At 57.5% G+C, this 22,926-nt stretch overlaps 2 protein-coding genes across 4 annotated transcripts in view; one reads left to right on the top strand and one right to left on the bottom strand.

The window, feature by feature from the left end:
- Positions 1-302: 302 nt before the first annotated feature.
- On the top strand, positions 303-8,023 carry WDR76 (WD repeat domain 76). Its single transcript, XM_084213927.1, has 13 exons — positions 303-392; positions 585-1,409; positions 1,820-1,912; positions 2,305-2,360; positions 2,867-2,987; positions 3,678-3,779; positions 3,866-3,909; positions 4,005-4,158; positions 4,840-4,992; positions 5,579-5,790; positions 6,158-6,313; positions 7,106-7,159; positions 7,636-8,023. The coding sequence occupies exons 1-13, from the start codon at positions 324-326 to the stop codon at positions 7,886-7,888; spliced, it is 2,292 nt and encodes a 763-aa protein (XP_084070053.1). The 5' UTR covers positions 303-323; the 3' UTR covers positions 7,889-8,023.
- Positions 8,024-8,148: 125 nt separating this feature from the next.
- FRMD5 (FERM domain containing 5) overlaps positions 8,149-22,926 on the bottom strand; it is a gene marked incomplete at its 5' end in the record, with an annotated part of 58,519 nt that continues 43,741 nt past the window's right edge. For 2 of the 3 annotated variants that reach the window (XM_084213930.1, XM_084213931.1), the window contains 10 exons: positions 8,149-11,104; positions 13,824-13,930; positions 14,053-14,121; positions 15,039-15,113; positions 16,294-16,385; positions 16,979-17,042; positions 17,538-17,626; positions 20,519-20,606; positions 21,229-21,352; positions 21,794-21,891. In XM_084213930.1, the coding sequence (XP_084070056.1) occupies positions 10,530-11,104; positions 13,824-13,930; positions 14,053-14,121; positions 15,039-15,113; positions 16,294-16,385; positions 16,979-17,042; positions 17,538-17,626; positions 20,519-20,606; positions 21,229-21,352; positions 21,794-21,891 (1,381 nt within the window). In that variant the 3' untranslated portion in view covers positions 8,149-10,529. The remainder of the gene's footprint in view (positions 11,105-13,823; positions 13,931-14,052; positions 14,122-15,038; positions 15,114-16,293; positions 16,386-16,978; positions 17,043-17,537; positions 17,627-20,518; positions 20,607-21,228; positions 21,353-21,793; positions 21,892-22,926) is intronic. The other variant, XM_084213932.1, reaches the window with a different exon arrangement.

Genomic DNA, 22,926 nt, shown 5'->3' with positions numbered 1-22,926 from the left:
CGAGTCCGCACGGCTGGGCTTGGGAGGGACCTTAAAGCTCACCCCTGCCATGGCAGGGACACCTTCCACCATCCCAGGCGCTCCCAGCCCCAGTGTCCAGCCTGGCCTTGGGCACTGCCAGGGTCCAGGGGCAGCCACAGCTGCTCTGGGCACGCTGTGCCAGGGCCTGCTCACCCCCTGAAGGGAGGAATTTCGCACTCCGCAGCGCTCCGTGCCCGGCGGCGGCGGCGGCCCGGGCGGTGCCGGCGCTGAGGGCGCTGAGGGCGGGCCCGGCCGGGCCGGCCCCGCGCGGGCGGGAAGCGCCGCTCCGCCCCGCGCGCGCCATGGCGCTGTCCCAGCCCGGGCCGCGGCAGCCCGAGGAGCCGGCGGCGCACCACCGGCAGCAGCTGCAGGTGCGGGGCCGCGGGAGGAGAGGCGCTGGGATGGGAGGGGACCCGGGGGCTGGCAGGAGAGGGGACACGAGAGGAGCTGGGCTGTGAGGGGAGAAACCGGGGGAGGTGAGGAGCGGGGCGGGCCGGGTTCAGGGCCCGCCGGTGCCGGGGGCCCGGCCGCGGGTCTCCGCCGACTCCCGTTCATCCCCGCAGGAGACCTCCTCACCGGACCCCGCCGAGACCCGTGCGCCCCACCAGGAGTCCTCCTCCCCGGGCTCCGCCGAGCCCCGTTCACCCCCGCTGGAGTCCTTCTCCCCGGGCCCCACCGAGCCCCGTGCGCCCCAGCAGGAGTCGCCCCTGGCGGGCCCCGCCGAGCCCCGTTCGCCCCCCCTGGAGTCCTGCCCGGGCCCCGCCGAGCCCCGTTCACCCCCACAGGAGTCCTCCTCCCCGGGCCCCACCGAGCCCCGTTCACCCCCGCTGGAGTCCTTCTCCCCGGGCCCCACCGAGCCCCGTGCGCCCCAGCAGGAGTCGCCCCCGGCGGGTCCCGCCGAGCCCCGTTCACCCCCACAGGAGTCCTCCTCCCCGGGCCCCGCCGAGCCCCATTCGCCCCCGCAGGAGTCGCCCTTGGCGGGCCCCGCCGAGCCCCGTTCGCCCCAGCAGGAGTCCTCCTCCCCGGCGGGCCCCGCCGAGCCCCGTTCACCCCCACAGGAGTCCTCCTCCCCGGGTCCCGCCGAGCCCCGTTCCCCCCCGCTGGAGTCGCCCCCGGCGGGCCCCGCCGAGCAGCGGCCGAGCGCGGCGCCGGGCCCGGGCCGGCAGCTGCGGGTGGTGCTGACGCCGCTGCCCGCGGCGGCCTGGCCGCGGCCCCAGAAGCGGCTGCTGAGCGCCCGCTCCCCGGCCCGCAAGAGGCTGTGCCTGGAGCCCGACAGCGGCCCCAGAGCCGCCCCCGGCTCCCCGCCCGGGCCCAGCTCGGCTGCCCGCGGCCAGGACGGGCTGCGGGATGTGGACAGCGACGGCAGCGACGGGGGAGACGCGGCTCCGGTGAGTACCCGGCCCCCGGTTATTATCTTTATAGAAGTAAAGCTTTTGAGTGTTTTTCTTTTGTAAGCGGGTTTTATTCCCCCTTTTTTAACCTCTGGCTGGCAGTGTCCCACTTCATTTTACGCCTTCACTGAAGTTTTAAATGCTTTATTGAGTCTCTTCATTATTACTTTAATTATTAAAAATTTTGATACTGTTTTCTTCATAGCGTTAATGCTAGAGTAAGTTTTGTAAAGCAAACTGGACCCGTATGGACAGATTCTGTTGTTGATACATGACCACCCCAATTTGTATGGTCTTAGATTTGTTATTATATTTGTTAAAAATAATTTAGTTAGTTTAGAGACTCACTTCCACTCGTGCAGCCTTGTAACTGTATGATGGAGAGTGACTGTCTTTCCATTCTGTAGGATGGATACTCCCACCTATCAGCCTATGAAAGGAAGAGACTAAAGAACATCACAGAAAATGCTAAATTCTTTGCTGCTCTAAAGCTACATGAGGTTTGTATTGGGTCTAAATAGCATCAAAACGCTCTTTTCAAGTGTCATAATTGCACTGTCATCTTTCCTGGTGTGAAACCCTTTCCTCACTGGGGCAGCCGTATACGAGGAAAGCCATGAAAATCACAGAATCCTTGGATCTTTGGAAAGGACCTTAAAGCCCCTCTCATTCCACCTCCTGCTGTGGGCAGGGACACCTTCCATAGATTAAGGTGCTCCAAGCCCCATCCAACCTGGCCTGGAACACTTACAGGGATGGGGCAACCACAGTTTCTTTCTTATTATTATAAATAATTGCAGTAAGTTCATCGCTGCCTTGAGATAATTGTATTTTATACAGGTTAATTCTTTATGCTCATTATCTATAATTAGTCTCTTTTTTTCTCTTTAAGTCAGCTGCAAGACTTAACCAACTTACCACTAAAAGGCGATCTCAGGTCACTAAAAGGTACAGTGACAGTAGATGAGATTTATATCCTTGATTCTTCATTGTGGGAGGAAAACAAATGTACAGTGACAGTAGTTGAGATTTATATCCTTGATTCTTCATTGTGGGAGGAAAACAAATGTTGGGAAAAGGTTAGGGGGAAAAAAGAGAGGGTGTGACCAAGGTGCGAGTGAGAGGTTAACCAGTAAATGTGGAGGAGAAGACATTGGCTGTGCCAAAACAGTGCCAGGTTGAGCAGAAAATGAGCTGAAGCCCAAATACAGAGTAAGCTGTGTGATGGGAGCAGGTGGGAATGGCTGGGTGGGTAATGAATGGGGAGAACTGGGAAGGGATGCATCCCCGGGAAACAGGAGTGGCGCCTGCGTGTGCATTGCAGAGTGCTCGTGGTTTCGTTCCTCACCGCTATGGGTGGAGGAGCAGGGCCAGGAGGGGCTGGTGCCAGCCAGCTGTGCCCTTGGGTCCGTCCCTAACTCTGCTCTGTAGCTGAGATGCTCTCGTTGCTGCAGGGCCAAGCCTAAGAAGGTGGAGGATGAGCCAGCGCGGCGGCGATCCATGCGCCTGCTCAGGGAGCCGCCGCTGGACATTCCCTTGCTGGACACGTTTGCCCGGCCAGAAGCAGAGGAATATGTGAGATGGGGAAGGGCTGCAGGAGGGGGGGTGCACAGCAGCTTTCTGAAGCCACTGCTGGTGACACTGATGGGTGGCCCTGGGCATTGCCCTGGGGCGTTTGGGAGCTGTGACACAGGGACAGGAAGGCAGGGTCGGTTCTGTCACGGTCTCGCCACGAGCCAGGCAGTGCTCTGTGGCCCAGGCTGATGGCATGGTGCAGTTGGGATCCACAGAAGGGTCCTGAGGTGGAACTTTCCACATCAACAGCCCATGGAGCTGAGCAACCTTAAATCCAAAGGTTTATTACTCTGGGTTTTATTTCGCTGTAACTTCTGAACTGGTTTTATTTTCCCGGGTAATATTTACCATCTCTTTGAAGCAGTGATGGAGCAACAAGTAAAAGGCAAGTTGTTCTGAGAGATCAGAATTTAAATCTTCCATGGAGCTGTAGAATAGATTTGAATCTGTAGTAAAAGTCTTGCTGGAGTATCAGGAGAGGAATAAACCCAGGGAGGCAGTTGTTCTGTGCTGCCAGTGAAATTCTCTTTATCTTTTTAATAAGGTTAAGATATCACCTTCTGTTTTTACTGTTTATTTCCTGTCCTACTGTAGGAGTGTTCTCAGAATGTCTGGTGTAGGAAAAGTACCAATTCACCTTGTTTATGGTTTAGTTGGCTTGAGTTAAAAAAATTGCCAATGTCCTCCCAGCCTCAGGTTCCAGCTGGACCTTTGCCCATGGTTCCAGAGGATCAGGCAGAGAGCAGTAAATGGACAGAGGCCTTACTGAGCACGTGGATGAGGATAAGTGAGGTATTACTGGTTTTATTTGTTATTTTTGGATCATGTAATTTCACTTGGGCTCTGATTTTGATTAGACATCTCCTTTCTGTGTGTAGGTGAAAGCGGAAGATGCTGAGCAGGGCACACCTGACATAAAGAGGTAATGTGAAAACAGCAGCCAGAACTGGGGGTTGTCTGGCCCTCCTTCCTTCCCTAATGAGTGTTTTGGTGATGGTTGTCATTTTGGTTTTCCAGGTACCAGGAGAGCCTGAGCAGCATGGTGCTGAGAGAGGAGAACATCAGGAAGGTGGTGAAGTCCCGGGTGTGTTCCATGGCCATCCACCCTTCTGAAAGCACCATCCTTGTGGCAGCTGGAGACAGTTCGGGGCACCTTGGCCTCTGGAATGTGGTGAGTGGTTGGTGTGCTCCTCACCTGAACAGGTGTGTGGTTCAGGACAGCTGCAGGTGGGGCACAGCCTGGGGTGGCATTTTGTCAGGCTCTTGAGAGTGTTTTAGGTTTTTTCCATTCTTAGGGATAATCCTTGGTAGTTGTCAAGAGTGACTGTCAGAGTTGCCAGAGTGGCTTTCCCTTCTGCTTTCCCTTGTTTTTTCTGAAGTTTGAAAGCAGAATCATCTTTGTGGGATGAACCAGAACTTGGTCCAAAATGACCTGTTCAGTTTCTTTTAAAATAACAAAATGATGCAAAATTTTGAAGAGAAGACACAAGAGATCCTGTGTTCATGCAATTTGGGTCACTAATTCAGCCTGAGCTCTCAGTAACCCAGTGTGTCCATATTTTGATGTGGTAGCAGAAACCAGCTGTGTGAGTGAAAATGAGCCAGGTGCTGCTGTCCAGGTCCAGGGCTGGTGGCTGCAGTGGCACTAATTGCAACAGGAAGTTGCAGCTTTCCATAATTAAGGACCAAAAGCAGTCCATATCACCTGTGCTATTGTCTCCTCTCACCCAGCAGCCTCTGCCTCCTCCAAAAAACATTCAAAAGCCAGAGATTTGGGTCTAAGAGTTGTAGTCATTAACAGAAATAACTACAGTGATCAGCACCCGTGTCTGTGGGATCTGTTGTTTTGCAGAGCTGCGGGATGGAGGAAGGAGCCCACATCTTCATCCCCCACAGCTTCCATATCAACTGCATGCACTTCTCTCCCTGCAACCCTGCTCACCTGCTGTCCCTCAGCAATGACACTCTGCGCTGTGGCGATGTCACCAGGGCTGTCTTTGATGAGGTGAGGCGCTGCTGGGAAGGTTCAGTCTGCTTGTACCAGCTCATTCTTTGGCTCTTTTATTAACAGGAAAGTTCAGGTTCTATTTCCACAATGAAAATATGAATCAGCATTTAATTAACATCACATAAATAGGGAGATGTTTCCTACTCACCAAAACCCAGAGACAGCCTGGGTTCTCCCAGTTTCCAAGTTTACATTTCTGCACATGATTAAAAGTTTCTGGAGCACTGGAGAAGGGAAAGATATCCTTAATCCTCCCTCAGTGTGTGCTCAAGGCCCACAGCTCTTTGATTGCTGGAACACAGAGGTGACAGTGCCTTGTAGGAGCTCTGACTGGAAATTTGGATGTGCTGTTGCCGGTCTGGTTTGGATGGTTAATTATCTCCTAATTATTTCCCCTGTGGAAAGCATCCTTGTTTCAAGGAAGGGTTACCTGCACAGCTGGATGACGCTGTCACATGGGCTGCGTGGTTTTTAGTGAATTAAAGAGGGAAAGGATGGAACCATAGCCCAGGGAGTGTTTGGGTATTAGAACAACTGCCTGTTTCCTTTACTTCTGGTGACATTTAACCTTCCCTGGGCTCAGATCTGCAGGAGTGAAGACTTGTCCTGCTTCGACTTCCTGGAAGAGAATGCCTGCACTGCCATAGTGAGTCACTGGGCCGGGCCCGTGGCTGTAGTGGACAGACGGACACCGGGGGCGTCCTCGGAGCTCTCTGTGGACATCGGCTTCAAGAGGACACGGACAGTCCACGTGCACCCCGTGAACAAACATTATTTCCTGGCTGCTGGCTCCGTGTACGTAGCCCAGACTGAACTGGCTGATTTTTCAGTTGTGGGGCTGAGGAGCTTCTCAGCCTCAATTTACAGTCAGAGCTGTCTCGGTCCTTTTAGAAAACAACTTTTAAGTCCTTAGCAGGATTTAAGGTGGCATTTGGTTTGATTTCCCAGATCAAATGGAGGCAGATGGGCCCTGGTGGGCGTTGGCACAGAGGGACTGTATGGAGGGCTGGTTGGGGTGGTTTTGGTGCTCCCCAAATCCCTCAGAGCCACCATTTGAGTGGATATTGAAGCTCTGAACCTCCTCCCACACAGCCTGCCGTGCTCTGGAGCTTTTTTGGTGAATGAAGGATAATTACTGAAGTGTTTGTGGTACCTGTTACAGGGATGTTTGTGTTTTTGATGTTCGGTACCTTCGGAACGCCAAGGAGAACAAGCCCCTGAGCTCTCTTACAGGACACACCAAAAGTGTGGCCTCAGCCTATTTCTCACCTGTCACTGGCAGCAGGGTGGTGACAGTGTGTGCTGATGACAAGCTGAGGTAAGGCTGTGGAAGGAAGAATCCTCATGTATTATTATTACTACTACTACTATTATTACTATTACTATTATTACTATTATTATTATTCTCCACATGATCCATCATTGAGCACCTTCTGTCTTTGTCACTGTTAAAAAATTATACAGATTTACTTGCATTAACATTTTTTATGTAGTTTTAAATAATTTTTTGCTTTGGTTGGTTTTTTTTAATTCTCATTTTCCCTCAGGATATTTAAAAGTAAAAACATACAGGTACTGTTAATCTTTAAAAAACAAACAAAATGAAAACCCACAAAAACAGCCAGACAAAACCTGGCTGGTGAACATAAGCACAAAATACTCAGAAACTAAATTTGTTTGGAGCTGGTACTTGAAATAATGATGATAAATAGCAAATAGCCTACCATTTCATCATTTAAGGTGCTGTGAGTGGCTTGTGTTAGAGGTTCATTTTCTCCCGGTTACTTTGTGACTGTAATTCAGATGATTACCTGACTCGGTGTGGGCTGGGCAGTTTTTGCCCCGCGGGGTGGGACCCCCGGGTTCATGGGGCGGAGGAGCAGGTGGGACGCTGGGCTGGCCTGGGGGCTCTGCAGCAGGGTGGGCTGCAGTTCCAGCTGAAATAAATCCAGTTCCCCGGCACAGGGAGGGGTTCCAGCTGGGGTGCTGTGCCTGTGGCCGGGCTGGGTGTCTGTGCTGGGTGTCTGTGCACGCTCCTGGAGCTCTCTGTGAGGGAAGGGCTGCCTTGTTAGCACAGGCTCTTGGTGTTAATGTGCTCTTCTGTGCCCAGGGTCTACGACACCACGTCCTTGTCATCCACTGTCACGTTGCTCAGCTCTGTCAGGTAAGGACAGCACACCTGGGCCAGGGCACCGCCGTGGCTGCTCCTGTGGGCCTGCAGGGACAGACACAGGGAACGGCTCCCGCTGCCAGAGGGCAGGGATGGATGGCGTTTTGGGAAGGAACTGTTCCCTGGCAGGGTGGGCAGGCCCTGGCACACGGTGCCAGAGCAGCTGTGGCTGTCCCTGGGTCCCTGGCAGTGCCCAGGGCCAGGCTGGACAGGGCTGGAGCAGCCTGGGACAGTGGGAGGTGTCCCTGCCATGGCAGGGGGGGCACTGGGTCATCTCTAAGGTCTCTCCCAGCCCAAACCATTTTGGTATTCTTGTCCCATCCTGCCCATCCCAGGACAGGGATCCGCTGCAGGGGTCTGAGCACTGCCGCGTGTGTGCTGAAGATTTAGAAGGCAAGGCAGCAGATGGGCCATAAATGATGATTTGAAATGCTGGATTCACAAGGAGGAATGTTCCTCTTCCCCTGCAGGCACAACAACAACACAGGCCGCTGGCTGACCCGCTTCAGGGCCATCTGGGACCCCAAGCAGGAGCACTGCTTCCTGGTGGGCAGCATGGCACAGCCCAGGCAGATCGAGGTCTTCCAGGACACCGGGAAGTTGCTGCACTCCTTCTACAACGTGGACTGCCTCGGCTCCGTGTGCTCCATCAACGTCGTGCACCCCAGCCAGAGCATCCTGGTGGGAGGCAACTCCAGTGGCCGCCTCCATGTCTTCAAATAGAAGTGCCTTAGAGCTTCATTTTTCACCTTCCTGCACTGACTTTGTGCATTCTGTATTAAGCAGTTCCGAAGCTGACTGTTGTTTCTCAGGACAGAAATGTACTTTGAAAGTCTTAAAATAAATAGTTTAAACTGCCTTTGGCACCCATGTCTTCCATGGAAATAAAAGTTACACTTGAGTCCCCAGCTCCCTCAGCCACTCCTGGGGCTCCAGGACATTCTGCAGCCCCTCCGTGCCTTCCTTGTGGTGAGGGGCTTGAAACTCCCAGGTGCCTTTGTGAAATTGTGCTCCTGGAGTGCAGAGACGTGTGAGGGACTCACCTGCAGCTCTGGAACTCTCGCTCCAGTGAGAAGCTCCTAAAAGACCAAATTTCTCACACTCTGAGCTGTTTTCACAAAAATCAGAATCACTGAACAAAGCTCATCCCAACTCTGCTTTTCATGATATTTAAATATTTATTTAAATTTAAAAATACTTTTCATGGCACCAATGATTTTATGCTAACTAAGGTATTGGATATGTAGAAAAAGGTACATTTTGAAGGAAAAAAAGATGTAACTTACAGTATTTGGCACATGAAAGGTTAATCTCTAGGTTTTCTTTATGAAAACTAAGAAATTCACATTTTCAGGTATTTTACTGTCTACTGCTGAAAGATGCAGTATGCTAGGACGAGATTCATGGGTTTCTGATCTCAGAACCTATGGAAACAACATTTTGATAGAAAGACGGGCGAAACTAACGGCCTGAAACACACGACAGGATCTGGGACCGACGGGAGAAACGTACAACAGAAAATCACCAATTCTCGTGGTTCTGCAGTAAAACGCTGGGGGACAGCGGCAGAGGTGACCTGGGGCTGGCACGGAGCGTCACCCGAGGAAAGCCGAGGTGGAAGGGCCCAGCTGGGGCTCAGAGGATGTGTCTGAGAAGGATGGAGCGCGGGATGGAGCTGTGCTGTCACACGTCACACAGAACATTGCCGTGAGGAGAGGAGGAGGAGGAGGAGGAGAGGAGGAAGGACGACACTGCAGCGTTAACCCGGGGTAAAAAATGTCAGCGTCGGGACGAGCACAACTGCATAGAAACATCAGCGCTATGGGCTGAGGTAGGAACACTACACTAAGAGTTAATTCTGCTATGTTGCATAAAAGAGGATTATCATGTAAAAAAATAGCTCCTCCGCCTCCTGGAGCCTTCCCCCGGGCTCCTGGAGCCTTCCCCCGGCTCCTGCCGTGCTCTGGAGCCGGGGCTGGACCCACCCCTCCTCGGGCCGTGCTGGGACCCAGGCGGGGGGCTGTGCCCCCACGGGACCTCTCCCCTTATTGCAGTGACAAGGAGAGGCCCAACGTCACCGTCCCGCCCGGCGGTGGCTGCTGGATGCTCAAAGACAACACGGACGTCAGGCTTTGTAAAACTGCAGTTATGGCCCCAGCTTACAGAAAAATCTCTCCCTGAGATGAAATTAAACTTGCTCAGCTGTTTCTACCCATGTGTGTTTTTTTTTAATTTTTTTGCTGATGTGTCCAACTTGTCACCCCAGCCTAACCAGAACTGGCTGTTATTGCTCCCTGCGGATGGGCTGCTGCTCCTGGTGACCAACAGTCCGGGGGTCCTCACCATCACTTGGGTTTATTGACTTGCACTCAGCGTTGGTCGGGGCTAAAGGTGTCCGTTGGCTTCTTCAGTGTCACCTGCGCTTCTGAACTTGTGTTCTCTTGGGAAGAGTCCCAAAAGCAGAGCTCCTTCTCTGTCCCAAACCCAGCAGGGCTCGGCTGGCCTTGGGCTCCTGGCGTTTACTCTTAAACCGTTGCTCACTGGGAGCCGCTCGGTACCGGCACCCACGGTCACCCATCCGTAAAGTAAAAAAAGACTGGATTAGATCTGATAACAAAATAGCTTTTCCTTGTTAAAATAGACCTTGAAATGTCTCTCTTTTTTTTTTTTGTTTGTTTTTGTTTTTTTCTTCTTTTTGCTTGGTTTTTTTACAAAACAGGTACAACTGGCGGAGGGTAAAGGTCATCCCAATAAATCTGACACAGTCACTACAGCTCCGCGCCAGGTTCGCGTCCCCCGGCTTCCATGCTCCCCTGCCCTCGGGAGCACCGATGCTTCAAGGCTTAAAAAAGTGGCGGAGGGCCGAGTCCGCGGCAGGGCGAGGGCTCCGGATGGCTGCGCTGCGGGGAGGAGGGCACCGGGGCGTCCCCGAGAGCGTGGCGGCTCCGTCACCTCCCGGGAGGCTCCGGTGAGCGGGGAGGGCTCTGCCAAGCGGTTCGTGGAGGGCGGGGGCGGCGGGCACAGTGCGGATTGAATACCGTAACAGTACACGAGTGTTAAATGAAACCTCAGTAGCACCATTGCTAAAGCTCCTGCGGAACGGCCCCGCCAGCCCCGGCCGGGCTGGCAGAGCAAAGAATTCCCCTCTGCTCGGTGCTTCCCAAGTCGTGAGCGTGGGATCGGGACGGGAGGTGTTGTGCGGGCTCCGGGGGTGGGAGCACGGGGAGGAGGGGGCTCCGGGGGCTGCGCCCACCCTCCTCTTCCTCCCGGAAAGCCGCCTCCTCGGCCGGCCGGGCTCTGGGTCGGGAGGGGAGGGTTAGTGAGTGACGGCGGCAGGTCCAGGCCCCCGTGGTGGCTCCTGCCTTCAGGTGTCAATGAGCAGGTTTACCACGGCGCGGAGCTTGCAGGCAAACCATCGCCTGAGGGGACAAAAGTATTGGTAATGGAACTGCTCGAACTCTGGGGTCTGGCGGATATCACGGAAAAAGGCAGTGTCAAGGTCGGACTCGGTAAGGACGATCAGGAGGAGGAGCAAAACAAAGAGGAGTCCAACTGTCACAAGGAGCAAACGGAGGACACTTAAAAGAAACTTATTCACCTGTTGGGCCTGTGCCGGCCCCAGGCCGCCGGCGCCCGGGCACAGCGCCCGCAGCTCGCCCTCCGCCTCTGCCGCCGGCGTGCCCGCCTCCGACTCCTTCTCCTCCTCGATGCTGCACGGGGCCCCGTTGGCCTGGCGGGACAGCAGCATCAGCTCCAGGCTGTGCTCGGCCACGGGCGTGGGCAGCACGCTGTCGGCGGGGCTGTAGCTCTCGTCGGCGATCACGGCCACCCGCTCGCTGCTCTCGGCGCGGCCGCTCCGGCCGGGGCCCGCGAAGGCGTCGCCGTGGGAAGCCGAGCGCACCGGGGTCGAGTGGGCGCTGTCGCGGAGGGACTCCAGGCCTGAGGAGACAGGGGAGGGGCGAGGGACGATCAGGGGGGTGCAGGGGGTTCCTCTCCACAGCCGGGAGCCGCCCGCACTGCCCCACGCCGGTGTCCCCGCGGGACGGAGCGCAGCGGCTGCCCTGGCTCGTTGCTTCTTGTTGTTATTGTCGGTCCTTCGGGACCTGCAGCCCCTTAAACGCGACCTGTGACTGCGGCAGTGACACCTCAACACCCGCCTGGTTTGTCACTGGCACCAGCAGCCGCTGGCTGCCAGCCGGGACCGCAGCAGGGTCCGGGTTGTTCCGCAGGCCATCACACGCACCCGCGGGCTGTAGCTGCCCTGAGGTGACAGTGACAACACCCCTGGCAGTGCCCACAGTGCTTGGGGCCCCTCTGCCGCTGGCAGCGCCAGCTGTGGCACCGGGGCGCCACGGGCAGGTGACACAGACGGGACGGGCTGGGGGCTCGGCCATCTCGGGGGACAGGGATGGGTGCCGGTGACGAGAACCCCGGGTGGGAGGTGCACGAACAGAGGGTCCTGCTGGGCTGGAGGGGGTGGGTGTCCCCCAGCACACAGGGCAGGTGTCCCCATCACGTGCAGGAGCCCCTGCAGCGCAGGCTGCTCTGAGTTCACCACAAACCAAATGTTTCACATCGCTCACACCCAAGCAGGAGCCGTGGCAGGAGCTCTGTGCCAGCCCCTGCACCAGCTCCCAGCCCTGTACCAGACTGAGCTTTGGTCCTTTGTGCCAAGGAACTCCTGCCCCTGCCTTCATCTCCTCCAAATCCTCAAATTCCAAGAAACCACGCACATAAGGAACTTGTATCTGGTGGTTCTGGCAGGTGGGGGGGATAGGAACTCTGCCATTGCAGTGGCCCCAGCTCCAGGGAGGGTGTCTGAAGGTCATGGAGGGGACGAGCTGGTCCCCAGGGCCACCCTGCAGGCAGCTGGAGAGGGACGGGGCTGGACCTGTCCCGGGGGAAGAGCACAGTGCACTGAAGCACCTCGACATGCTGTCACCACGGCCTGGCTGCCGGAGGGTGAAGGGGAACACCCGGAGCTGATCCAGCCGCATTCCCGGGGATTTGCAGCCTCTCCTTTGTGAGCGCTGCCCGGATGAGGGCCACAGCAACGCTGTGCTCCCGGGCAGTGAGGAGGGAACATGTTCTCTCCCTGCCAGCTCGGCGCTTTCCCCTCCCATGGGAACGCTCCCCACGGCACCCACTGTGTCCCCGACATGGGGGACAGCCCCTGAGGGGGTGTCACTGCTCATCACCACAGTGACAGCAGCGCTGGCCCCCAGACCCAAACCCTCCTGCCATCTGCTTCCACAGGACTGGCAGCAGAAGCTGGAAAATCCTGGAAATCCGAGTCCAGCCCCACCACCAGAGCTGCTCTGTGGTAACAACAACAACCTGGAGTCCAGGAGACCTCAGCCACACATACCCTGCACCCCACATTCCTGCCCCCCACATTCCTTCCTGCACCCCACATTCCTTCCTGCACCCCACATTCATTCCTGCCCCCCACATTCCTTCCTGCACCCCACCAGCTCACCAGCTGACTACAGGACCACAGTCCCTGGGAGCCCCGGGCGCTCCAGGAGAGCCAGCCCCGCGGCGCAGCGTTACCTGGCTCCGGTGGGTCCCCGGGGCCGCAGGCAGCGTCGTGGCCGAGGCCGGGGGCAGCGGGGAGCAGGGGCAGGATGCCCAGGGCCCGGGAGAGCAGCCGCGGCCCCAGCGCCAGCACCCGCACCCGCACGGCCCGGCAGCAGTGGTTGATGAGCCACAGGTGCACGCTGACCCTGGTTCTGATCCTCACCAGGCACTTCACCATGGTGGCACGGGGACGCACGGGGCGCGGGCACGGCTCTGAGAGCGGCGCTGCCGCCGGCCCCGGGCTCAGCACTATTTTGGGCACCCGCATTCCCACGGGACCGAGCTGAGGTGGGAGTGAGGAAAAGCAAAGGGGTGGAACCGGCTCGGGGTGATTTATGGTGGGAGGTGATTTAATGCGCTGGCTGCTTCCCAGCGGCATCTGGGGGACAGACTGTCACATGTAACTGGGTGGCAGAGGTGACCCTGTCTGCTTCCATCCCCAAAACTGGCACTGCCACCGACCCAGGGATCCCTTGGTGGAATTAAATCCCGCCCACGGGGCAGACAGTCCATGTCCCTGCCTGCATTCCGAGACCAGGACCAGGATCGGGGTGGCTGTGCTGGGGCAGGGCTGGCCCCATCCAGGGGCAGGGAACAGCCATGTCACTGGGAGTTGGACACTGTCACCAGCAGGTGACACAGCCACCACCAGCAGCACAGCCACAGCCCCCAGCATGTCCCCAGCCCCGTGGAGCACCTCCACAGCTGCTCCCTGTGTCTCCAGTGTTTTTCCTTTTGCCAGACCTTCTTCCCAGTGCATCCTCCTTTGACACAGCCCCAGCATGGGAAGGAGCAGCCTCCCTGCTCCAGCCTGGTGAAACACCAGCTTTGCTGAGGACAAGCCACCGGGGCCGAAGCCTCAGCTGGACATTGTGCACGTGTGTGTGTGTCTGTGTGCACATTGTCATTGTGTGTACGTGCATCTGTGTGCCTGTGTCTGTCTGTGTGCCTGTGTCTGTGTGCACCCCTGTGTTCAGGTGCCCCTGTCCCTGTGTCCCTGTGTCCCTGTCCCTGCAGGTGCCCAGGTGTGTGTGTTCCCGTGCCCCAGCCTGCTGGGCAGGGCTGCCCCGTGTCCTACCTTCCATGATGGAGATGTGGACGGCTCTCCGCCGGGTGCGGGGCACGCTGCTCAGCCGGGGGCCGTGCGTGATGGAGGGGCAGCTCCTGCTGGGCACCAGCCCGGCCCTGGGGACAGGAGTGGGGACAGGGTCAGGGCCAGGACAGAGCCAGCGCTGGGGGCACACGGCAGCGCCCTGGGCACGCTCCCACCCCGGCTCCCACCCCTGGAGCTGCTGCCAGGCTCTCACCTGTGGATCTCGGGGGGCTCCCTCTTGATCTTGGCGCTGGACTCCATCACCTCCTTGGCGACGCGGCCGCTGCAGGTGGGTCAAGAGCAGCACAGGTGAGGACAAGGGCACAGCCCTGGCAGCCACGTGGGCACCCCGTGCACAGCCTGGGCCCCTCCCCACACAGCTCCAGGGGAAAGCAGAAATGTTTTCTCCAGGGGAATGGGGGCAATGGAGAAGCCTGGGCTGACACCTCTGCCACCATATTTTGCTGCTTCTTCTGGCATGGGATGCTGGACACCAGCGATCACCTCTCCTCAGCTGAGATGGACACAACATGGGCATCCAGGCCCTCCCAGGCCAGCGAGGAGGGTGCCAGCACTGTGCCTGGTGAGGGCACACACTGGGGTGTCATCCTGGAGACAGGAGGTCCCCGGTCCGGGCTCTCGCTCCAGCAGCTCAGCACAGGAATTTAGGGATAGTGCTGATTTGTTTCCCACCTCGTTCTTCTCAACACCCAGATCTCCCATCCTCTCCCATCCTCCACTCCTGTCCCTCCAAACCCTGTCCTGTGAGCTGGGGACAGCGGTGGCCTCTGTGACACAGAGGCAGTGGTGGAGGTGGCCTGGTGGGGTCAGTGCTGCAATGGGGGGGATCTCTGGAGACCCTGAGATGTCCCTGGGCCACTGCAGCCCCAAGCTGCTCCCCAAGGAGCACGCAGGAACACACCCAGCAGCTGCTCCTGCCAGGGTTTCCCTGTGCCAGGGTTTACTTGCACCAGGGTTTACCTGCACCAGGGTTACCTGCACCAGGGTTTCCCTGCGCCAGGGTTTACCTGTGCCAGGGTTTACCTGTGCCAGGGTTACCTGCACCAGGGTTTCCCTGTGCCAGGGTTTCCCTGCGCCAGGGTTTCCCTGCGCCAGGGTTTACCTGTGCCAGGGTTTCCCTGCACCAGGGTTTACCTGTGCAGGGTTTACCTGTGCAGGGTTTACCTGTGCAGGGTTTACCTGTAGCGGAAGCGGCTTCCCTTGAAGAACAGGTTGCTGCTGGACACTGTCCGCACCTGGCTCGACTTCTCCAACCTGCAACAGCCCAGGAGAACTCTGAGAGTCCTGCCAAGCCCTGGGAGCATCCCAGCGAGGCCAGGTGACAGCAGCAGAGCCCTGGGAGTGTCACCCCGCTGCTGGCAGGGGTAGGTGGCACTGGCCAGTAGGACACAGCACCTGCAGCCACACAGCCCATCCCTGATGGCAGCCAGGACAGACACACTGCCAGGGGCTCTGCAGGGGGCTCGGGCCACAGCTCCTGCTGGGTCCCCAGGGCCAGCAGTGACACCCATGTGCAGGGCTGGCACTCTCTGGGGCCAGCAGTGACACCCACGTGCACCCAGCAGTGACACCCACGTGCACCCAGGGCACTCTCTGGGGCTGACAGCCCCCATGGCCTGGGAGCTGCAGGGTGACAGTCTCAGCCCCTCTGGGCAGGTGGGTGAAGCTGCCAGAGGGACCCTCCCAGCTCCCCATCCCACAGGAGCTGATCCCTGACCCCAGGAGCACCCCGGGCCAGCCCGTGGTGCCCCCGCAGGGTGCAGGACCCAGCAGCGATCCGCTGCCACGATGAATCACAGAGAGATTTGTAAAGCAATATTGCAATTTCATTTCATGTTCATGTAATGAGGAGTGAAACCTGCTGATTGCAGCTGCTGATTGCAGAATTCCCGGTGGGAATGCATCGCTTGCTCTGTCTCAGCTTGCTGATTAAAATAAAACTCATTACCAGGCACAAAGTGGCCTGGGTTAAGAATGGCACCAACAGGATGGGGCTGCTTGGCATGCCAGGCTTCATCCCAAATAATTAGTTATCATTTCCTGATGGGACTTTGTGAGGAGGGATGAGCACAGAGGGGCTGGGAAAGGAGGGACCCTGCAGGGCAGAGACCCATCCAGGGCACTGGTGCTTCTGGTGGCTCTGCCAGGGCTGCTGGGACAAGGTGCCACATGGCCAGGGACTGACCACTGGGACAAGGTGCCACATGGCCAGTGATTGACCACTGGGACAAGGTGCCACATGGCAGTGACTGACCACTGGGACAAGGTGCCACACAGCCAGGGACTGACCACTGGGACAAGGTGCCACATGGCAGTGACTGACCACTGGGACAAGGTGCCACACAGCCAGTGACCGACCCCAGTGCCTGGATGGAGCCCACAGGTGGGCACCAACCCACGGGGGCTGCAGCACACCCCACAAAGCAGCACGTACTTGTAGAAAGCCTGGTTCTCGATCCCACACTTCCAGAGGTGTTTGCAGGCTTCTGGTGTTGGGGCAAAATAGGTGAGAACAATTTTCTTCTCCTAAAAGAAAAAGACAGGGCATCAGGGGGAGAGCAGGGAGTGGTGCTCATCCCACAGACAAAGAGTGGAGCATACAGAGCTGGAGAGTGGCCCTGGCACGGACAGATCCTGCTCTGGAGCTATTTGGGATGCAGGGATCAGTCTGGTGCAGCACCTGGCATGAGGAATGGGCAGATGTGTCCACACCTCCCAGCCTTTGGGAGCAGCCAGAGGCACAGGGGCTTTTAAAAATTCCTGCTGATGGCTCCTGTGGGAGCCAAGCCCAGCCAGAGGAGCTCTGGCTGACTTTGAGGGGTGATGGCACTGCAGAAGCACCTTGGGAATATTCCCAAGGGTGGGCATGGCCAGGAGCTCTGGGGGTCCTGGCAGAGGCACGTGTGGCCTGGCCTGGGGCTGAGGGGGCTGTGGGGTCCAATGCCCACATCTGGGCACCAGCAGGAGCAGGGAGGTGACCCCAGCAGTGGCACAGAGCTGCAGCTGCTGTCCCCATGTGCCTGCCCTGCAGGCCAGGGTGACGCTGCTGCCACGATCCCAGAGAGCTGAAGGGAGGAGCAGGCTGTGCCAGGGTGTCCCTGGGGAGGGGGAGCACTCACCTCCTTCTGACTTACGTACAGATAGAAAGTCTTCCCTTCGAATTTCATCTTGGTCACCTCGTTCCTGGGGGGACAAGGACAGGCAGGTGGGAGCTGTGCCCACACAGCCAGGCACCCCTTGGCCACTCCTCAGCCACTCCTCGGCCACCCCGGGGATGCCAGGGAGCGAGGGGAGCCCCTGGGGGGAAATCACCGCTGGCAGGGAGCTCCTCACACTGGCAGTGAGCTCCTCACACTGGGAGTGAATTCACACTGGGAGTGAGCTCCTCACACTGGGAGTGAATTCACACTGGGAGTGATTCACACTGGGAGTGAGCTCCTCACACTGGGAGTGAATTCACACTGGGAGTGAGCTCCTCACCCTGGCAGTGAGCTCCTCACACTGGCAGTGAGCTCCTCACACTGGCAGTGAGCTCCCCACACTGGCAGTGAGCTCCCCACCCTGGCAGTGAGCTCCCCACCCTGGCAGTGAGCTCCCCACACTGGCAGTGAGCTCCTCACACTGGGAGTGAGCTCCTCACACTGGCAGTGGGCTCCCCAGGCGATGAGGTGAACTCACCACTTGATGAAGTGCACTCTCTTGTTGCCCTGCAGAACGACGAAGCCGAAGGGGGTGAAGGCCAGGAACGCTGCATTGCCAGACACGTCCTGCAAGGCAACAGCCAGGGCTCGTGCAGCTGCTGGCCACCAGCACAGCTGGCATGCCACTGTCCCCCCAGCCCCAGGGCCAGGCACTGCCCCACCCGGTGCCAGCGCTGCCAGCAGGGTGCCACAGCGACCTGTTATTGTCTACATTAAATGCCATACTGACATTTATAGAATTCCTGCTATTAATATAATACCATGTTGTAATTGTTGCAATTAATGTGTATTTATATATCTACATATTTATATATATATATATACATAGTAACTGTATTACTCTGTGTAAGTATACATAGTTATTATATAGATATACACGATTTATTTTGTATATATAATTACTATAATATATATAGTTTAATATGGTTATTTATTATATTATCACAGAATATCCTGAGTTGGAAGGGACCCACAAGGATCACTGACGTCCAAGTCCTAAATATATATACCTTAAATATAGCAATTAACCCAGAACACGATAACCCCCAGCTGTAGTCGCCTCCCTCGGAGCCCTGCCCAGCCAGTGCCCGGGTGGCACCGAGCCAGTCCAAACCCAGCAACCAGTGCCAGCCTTCAGCCCAGTCCCAGTCCAAACCCAGTAACCAGTGCCAGCTCTTTAGCCCAATCCCAGTCCAAACCCAGCAAAGAGTGCCAGCCTTCAGCCCAGTCCCAGTCCAAACCCAGTAACCAGTGCCAGCCTTCAGCCCAGTCCCAGTCCAAACCCAGGAACCAGTGCCAGCCTTCAGCCCAGTCCCAGTCCAAACCCAGTAACCAGTGCCAGCCTTCAGCCCAGTCCCAGTCCAAACCCAGCACCCAGTGCCAGCCTTCAGCCCAGTCCAAACCCAGTAACCAGTGCCAGCCTTTATCCGAGTCCCAGTCCAAACCCAGCACCCAGTGCCAGCCTTCAGCCCAGTCCCAGTCCAAACCCAGCAACCAGTGCCAGCCCTCAGCCCAGTCCCAGTCCAAACCCAGTAACCAGTGCCAGCCCTCAGTCCCAGTCCCAGTCCAAACCCAGTAACCAGTGCCAGCCTTCAGCCCAGTCCCAGTCCAAACCCAGTAACCAGTGCCAGCCTTCAGCCCAGTCCAAACCCAGTAACCAGTGCCAGCCCTCAGCCCAGTCCCAGTCCAAACCCAGCACCCAGTGCCAGCCCTCAGCCCAGTCCAAACCCAGTAACCAGTGCCAGCCTTCAGCCCAGTCCCAGTCCAAACCCAGTAACCAGTGCCAGCCCTCAGCCCAGTCCCAGTCCAAACCCAGCACCCAGTGCCAGCCTTCAGCCCAGTCCCAGTCCAAACCCAGTAACCAGTGCCAGCCTTCAGCCCAGTCCCAGTCCAAACCCAGCACCCAGTGCCAGCCTTCAGCCCAGTCCCAGTCCAAACCCAGTAACCAGTGCCAGCCTTCAGCCCAGTCCCAGTCCAAACCCAGTAACCAGTGCCAGCCCTCAGCCCAGTCCCAGTCCAAACCCAGCACCCAGTGCCAGCCTTCAGCCCAGTCCAAACCCAGCACCCAGTGCCAGCCTTCAGCCCAGTCCAAACCCAGCAACCAGTGCCAGCCCTCAGCCCAGCCCCAGGGAGGGGCACAGGGAAGCCAGGGGCAGGCTGGGCTGTGAGACCCCGGAGCTGGGGGTCAGCAGCACTGGCTGGATCCATCCTGGGGGTTTGGCCCCCGATCCCCAGAGGGTTTTGAGGGTGCTCAGGAGCCCAAGCCCATCTCAGCTGCCGAGGCTGAGTGGCCAAAGGAAGGCAGAGAGGGCTGAGCCTCAGCCCCACGGCTGCACACCACGGGGCAGCCCAAACTCATCCCCAGCCGGCACAGCAGGGACATCCCTGTGTGCCCCTGCCCCAGCCAGCCCCAGCTCAGGCCTGGGCTGCACAAAGGGCTCTCCCAAATCTGGGACAGCCTCCAGCCTCAGATTCACTCAGGAGTGAGTGAAGGGACACTGAACTGAGGATGGCTGCTGAGAGGGAACAACCCCTCATGCAAACTTCTCCACAGTCCACTGGGGAGGAGAGAACAGAAGGATCAGCTTCATTTAGCCTTGGTTTCCAGGTCCTTTAAGCACATTAACGGCAGCTCTTGATGAATTAGGCAAAATGCTGCTGATAGACATACAAGAGTGTATGTTTGTCCTCACAGGAGCATTAATTAGTGGAACTCAAATATGTTCAAAAGGTTCTTGAAGTAAAAGGATGGCAATTACCTGCAGCAGCAAAGGTCACAAGTGGGTGGCTGCTGGCAAGACCACTGCTTCAGAGGGAATTCAGTGCAAAGCAACCTCTTGGGTACTCAGAAACTGCCCATAAATGGGGAACCCCCCCAAATTTGCTGCCAGTGTGTGTTTATGTGGCACAATCCCAGGAAAAGCCCCAGCACAGGCACTGCCTGAGAGCAGAATTCTCTGTTTGCTCTGTATCCCACGTCCATCTGCACATGATGGGATTACCAGGGAGCAGAGAGCCACATGCAGTGACAGCCTCAGTCAATAAAGAGCATTTCCAGCAGCAAACTGGATTTAGGGCTGGGCAGGGCAGAGGGATGGGCTGTCCCAGCCAGATTAATGCCTGGTGCCTCCTCAGCCACCTCACTGACCTTGGTTCTTGCCTCCAACCCCCTCCTTCTGCAGGAGGGCATTGACCACCCTGCCACAGCTGTCTGTGCTGAAAACACCTTCCCAGAGCTGCCCTGGGAGGTTGCAGACCCTCACCCTCCCACTCCCTCAGGCTCTCCCCCTGGCCAGGGATGGGGCTGAGCAGGGCTGGTGGCCCCAGCACGGCCCCAGAGCTGCTGCAGGGGACAAATGCACTGGGGGCAGTCCCCAGCAGCTCAGCAGGCCATCAGTGGCCCCAGAGAGGAGCCCAAGCCCAGCAGCAGCCCTGGGAATGGGCCAGGAGCTGGTTTACCTTGCACGGGTGTGGGTCAACCCCGTAGGTCTCCAGAGTCTGGGCTTTCCTGAGGAAGTTCAGCTCTGAAGTCGCCGGCGTCTGCCCACTGCAGGAGGGAAAAAAGAACATTCCATGGAAACAGGGGGGTGAGAGGCAGCTGCAGGGACTCTGTTATGATGAGGCATCAGCCACAGCACGTTCCCATCACATTTTTATGGGATCAGCAGGAGCCCAGCACTGGACCCTGGCCCAGCCTCTCCTGACAGCCACATCCACAGGAGCCACGCCGAACTGGCAGCACTGGGAAGGGTCAAAAGGCACCTGCCAAATTTAGGGATGGATTCCCTGCTTGCATACAAGCATCAGGGGGAAGGAAAGGGGAGCTTGGTGTCAGAAGGCAGCAGCCCCTGGCACACAAGGACACACCTTTGGTGGGTGTTTGGGAGCTTAAACCCACTTCCCTCTCTGGGAACCCTTCAGGACGCAGCTCCAGAGGCACCAGCAGTGCCATGGATAATGGGGATTGCTGATGGCCTCTGCACCTCTTGTCCCTGGCGAGGGGTGAGGGCAGCAGGGGTTTATGAGAGCCTCAGTCCCTGTCCCCATGAGGCCCCCTGGGCCGTGCTGGCTGAGGCAGGAGCAGGTCCCAGCTGGATGTGACACATGAGTGACAGTCCCAAAGGGGGACAGAGGTGCTCTGGGTGTCCCTGACCCCTCAGCTCCCCTACCTCAGCTCTGACTTGTGGATCTCTGCGATTTTCCTCTCCAGCTTCTCCGAGTGCTTGGGGAAGAACTGGAACTTGGAGCTGTAGCCCTCTGGGTGCTTCCCCGGGTCGTAGTCCCCAATCTCAGCTGGTGGCAGACAGATCCAGTGGGGAAGAGCAGCAGGACCAGAAGAGCACAGTGAGCATCCCCATCCCCATCCCAGCCCAGGAATGCCGCTCCCACCCCGCTGCCTCCCCCGGGAGGGATCCTCTGCCAGGCACTCACTGCACCCAATTCACTTTGCTGTTTGTGTGGCAGTCACCTGGGAGCAGGTGGTCACCATCCCAAATTTATTAACTCCTCCAGCTGCAGGAGCAGGCAGGAGGGCAGGGGCTGGATGAGCCCAGGGGCTGCTCTTGGGGACACCCTGTGCAGGTGTGGCCTGGCAGGTGAGAGCCCAGCACCATCCCCACCCTCCCCCAGCCCAGCCCAGGTGGGTGCCCTGTCACTGCAGGCGCAGTGAGCTGCTGGCAGTGGGGATGGCAGGGTCCTGGCAGGGAAAGGATCCCTGCTGTCCCCCAGCCTCACCCTGCAGGATGTAGGCAGCCAGCAGCGCCGCGTCCGACGTCTTGCAGAGCAGCCGGCCGTGGTACAGGTCCCTCTTGATCTGCAGGAAGACCAGGTACCTGGGCACAGGAGGAGAGCCCCTTCCTTAGGCACAGGTCAAGCTACCCAAAGAGCCCATTCAGACATGGAACACCTGCCACCAGACACTTGCTCTGGCATCTCCCTCCCAGCAGCCCAACGTGGCACTTGCTGGGCTGAGCCTGGCCAGGCTCTCATGATCCAGAGCCCTCCAGTGCCTGCTGCGTTTCCCCCGGATGTTCAGCTTCCCCAAAACGTGATTTTCTCCTTCCCAAACTTTCTGTGTCCTTCCAGGTCTCGGTGTCTGCACCCACGTCCCTCCTCCGCGCTCGCTGCATCACCGGGGCCAGCTGCCTCCTGTGCTCCCCATCCCTGTCTCTGTGCCCAGCTAAAGGACAAACCATGCTGGAAAGATTGCACATTCCAATAAATTTAAACCTAAGTAACATTTTGGGCTGCGTCACGTGGTGTTTGGGAGAACCTTTAGCTGGTAAAACATAAGTCATGAGTGAAGGAGCAAAATGGAGCGCTCAGAAATGGATTTAAATAACCAGGCTTGCACTCTGCAGTCCTCGGTCACACCTCATTGCTCAAATCTGAGTTTATCATGAGGGAAACCATTAATTTTCACAGATAAAATACATTAAAGAGAAATATTGGTATTAGAGTGGACTCAGTCCAGAAAAAAGTGAATTTTAAGCCCAGGTTCCAGCTGCAGCTGCAGGCACACCTCAAAGGGCAGCAAGCAGGGGCAGCTCACCTGTATGGGAGCCTCTGCCTGGGCCTGTGGAGGTGGCAGAAGACAGAGTTAGATCAGGTTTTGGGAGGAAATTCTTCTCTGTATTGCCCCCCCTGCCATGGGCAGGGGCACACCTGACCAGGCTGCCCCGAGGCAGGCTCACCACCCTGCAGGGAAGGATTTCCTCCCCATATCCCAGCTCAGCCTGCCCCTGGCACGGGAAGCCATCCCCCTGGCCTGGCCCTGCAGACTCCCAGACCCCACGGGAGGGACCCTTTGTCCCTGGGGGCTCTCAGGTGTCCCCACGGAAGGTGCCAGCTCGGAGCCCTTCTGTGCA

This window comes from Fringilla coelebs (assembly GCF_963513975.1).
Source record: "Fringilla coelebs genome assembly, chromosome: 12".
Lineage (NCBI taxonomy): Eukaryota > Metazoa > Chordata > Aves > Passeriformes > Fringillidae > Fringilla > Fringilla coelebs.
Note: the sequence above shows the minus strand (reverse complement) of the source record. Positions and strands in the feature narration are given on the sequence as shown.

Coding starts and splice junctions, on each gene's coding strand:
- WDR76 (XM_084213927.1), top strand. CDS start 324: ATGGCGCTGTCCCAGCCCGGGCCGCGGCAGCCCGAGGAGCCGGCGGCG. Junction 4,159..4,839: donor ACCTTGGCCTCTGGAATGTG/GTGAGTGGTTGG, acceptor GTTGTTTTGCAG/AGCTGCGGGATGGAGGAAGG. Junction 7,160..7,635: donor ACGTTGCTCAGCTCTGTCAG/GTAAGGACAGCA, acceptor CTTCCCCTGCAG/GCACAACAACAACACAGGCC.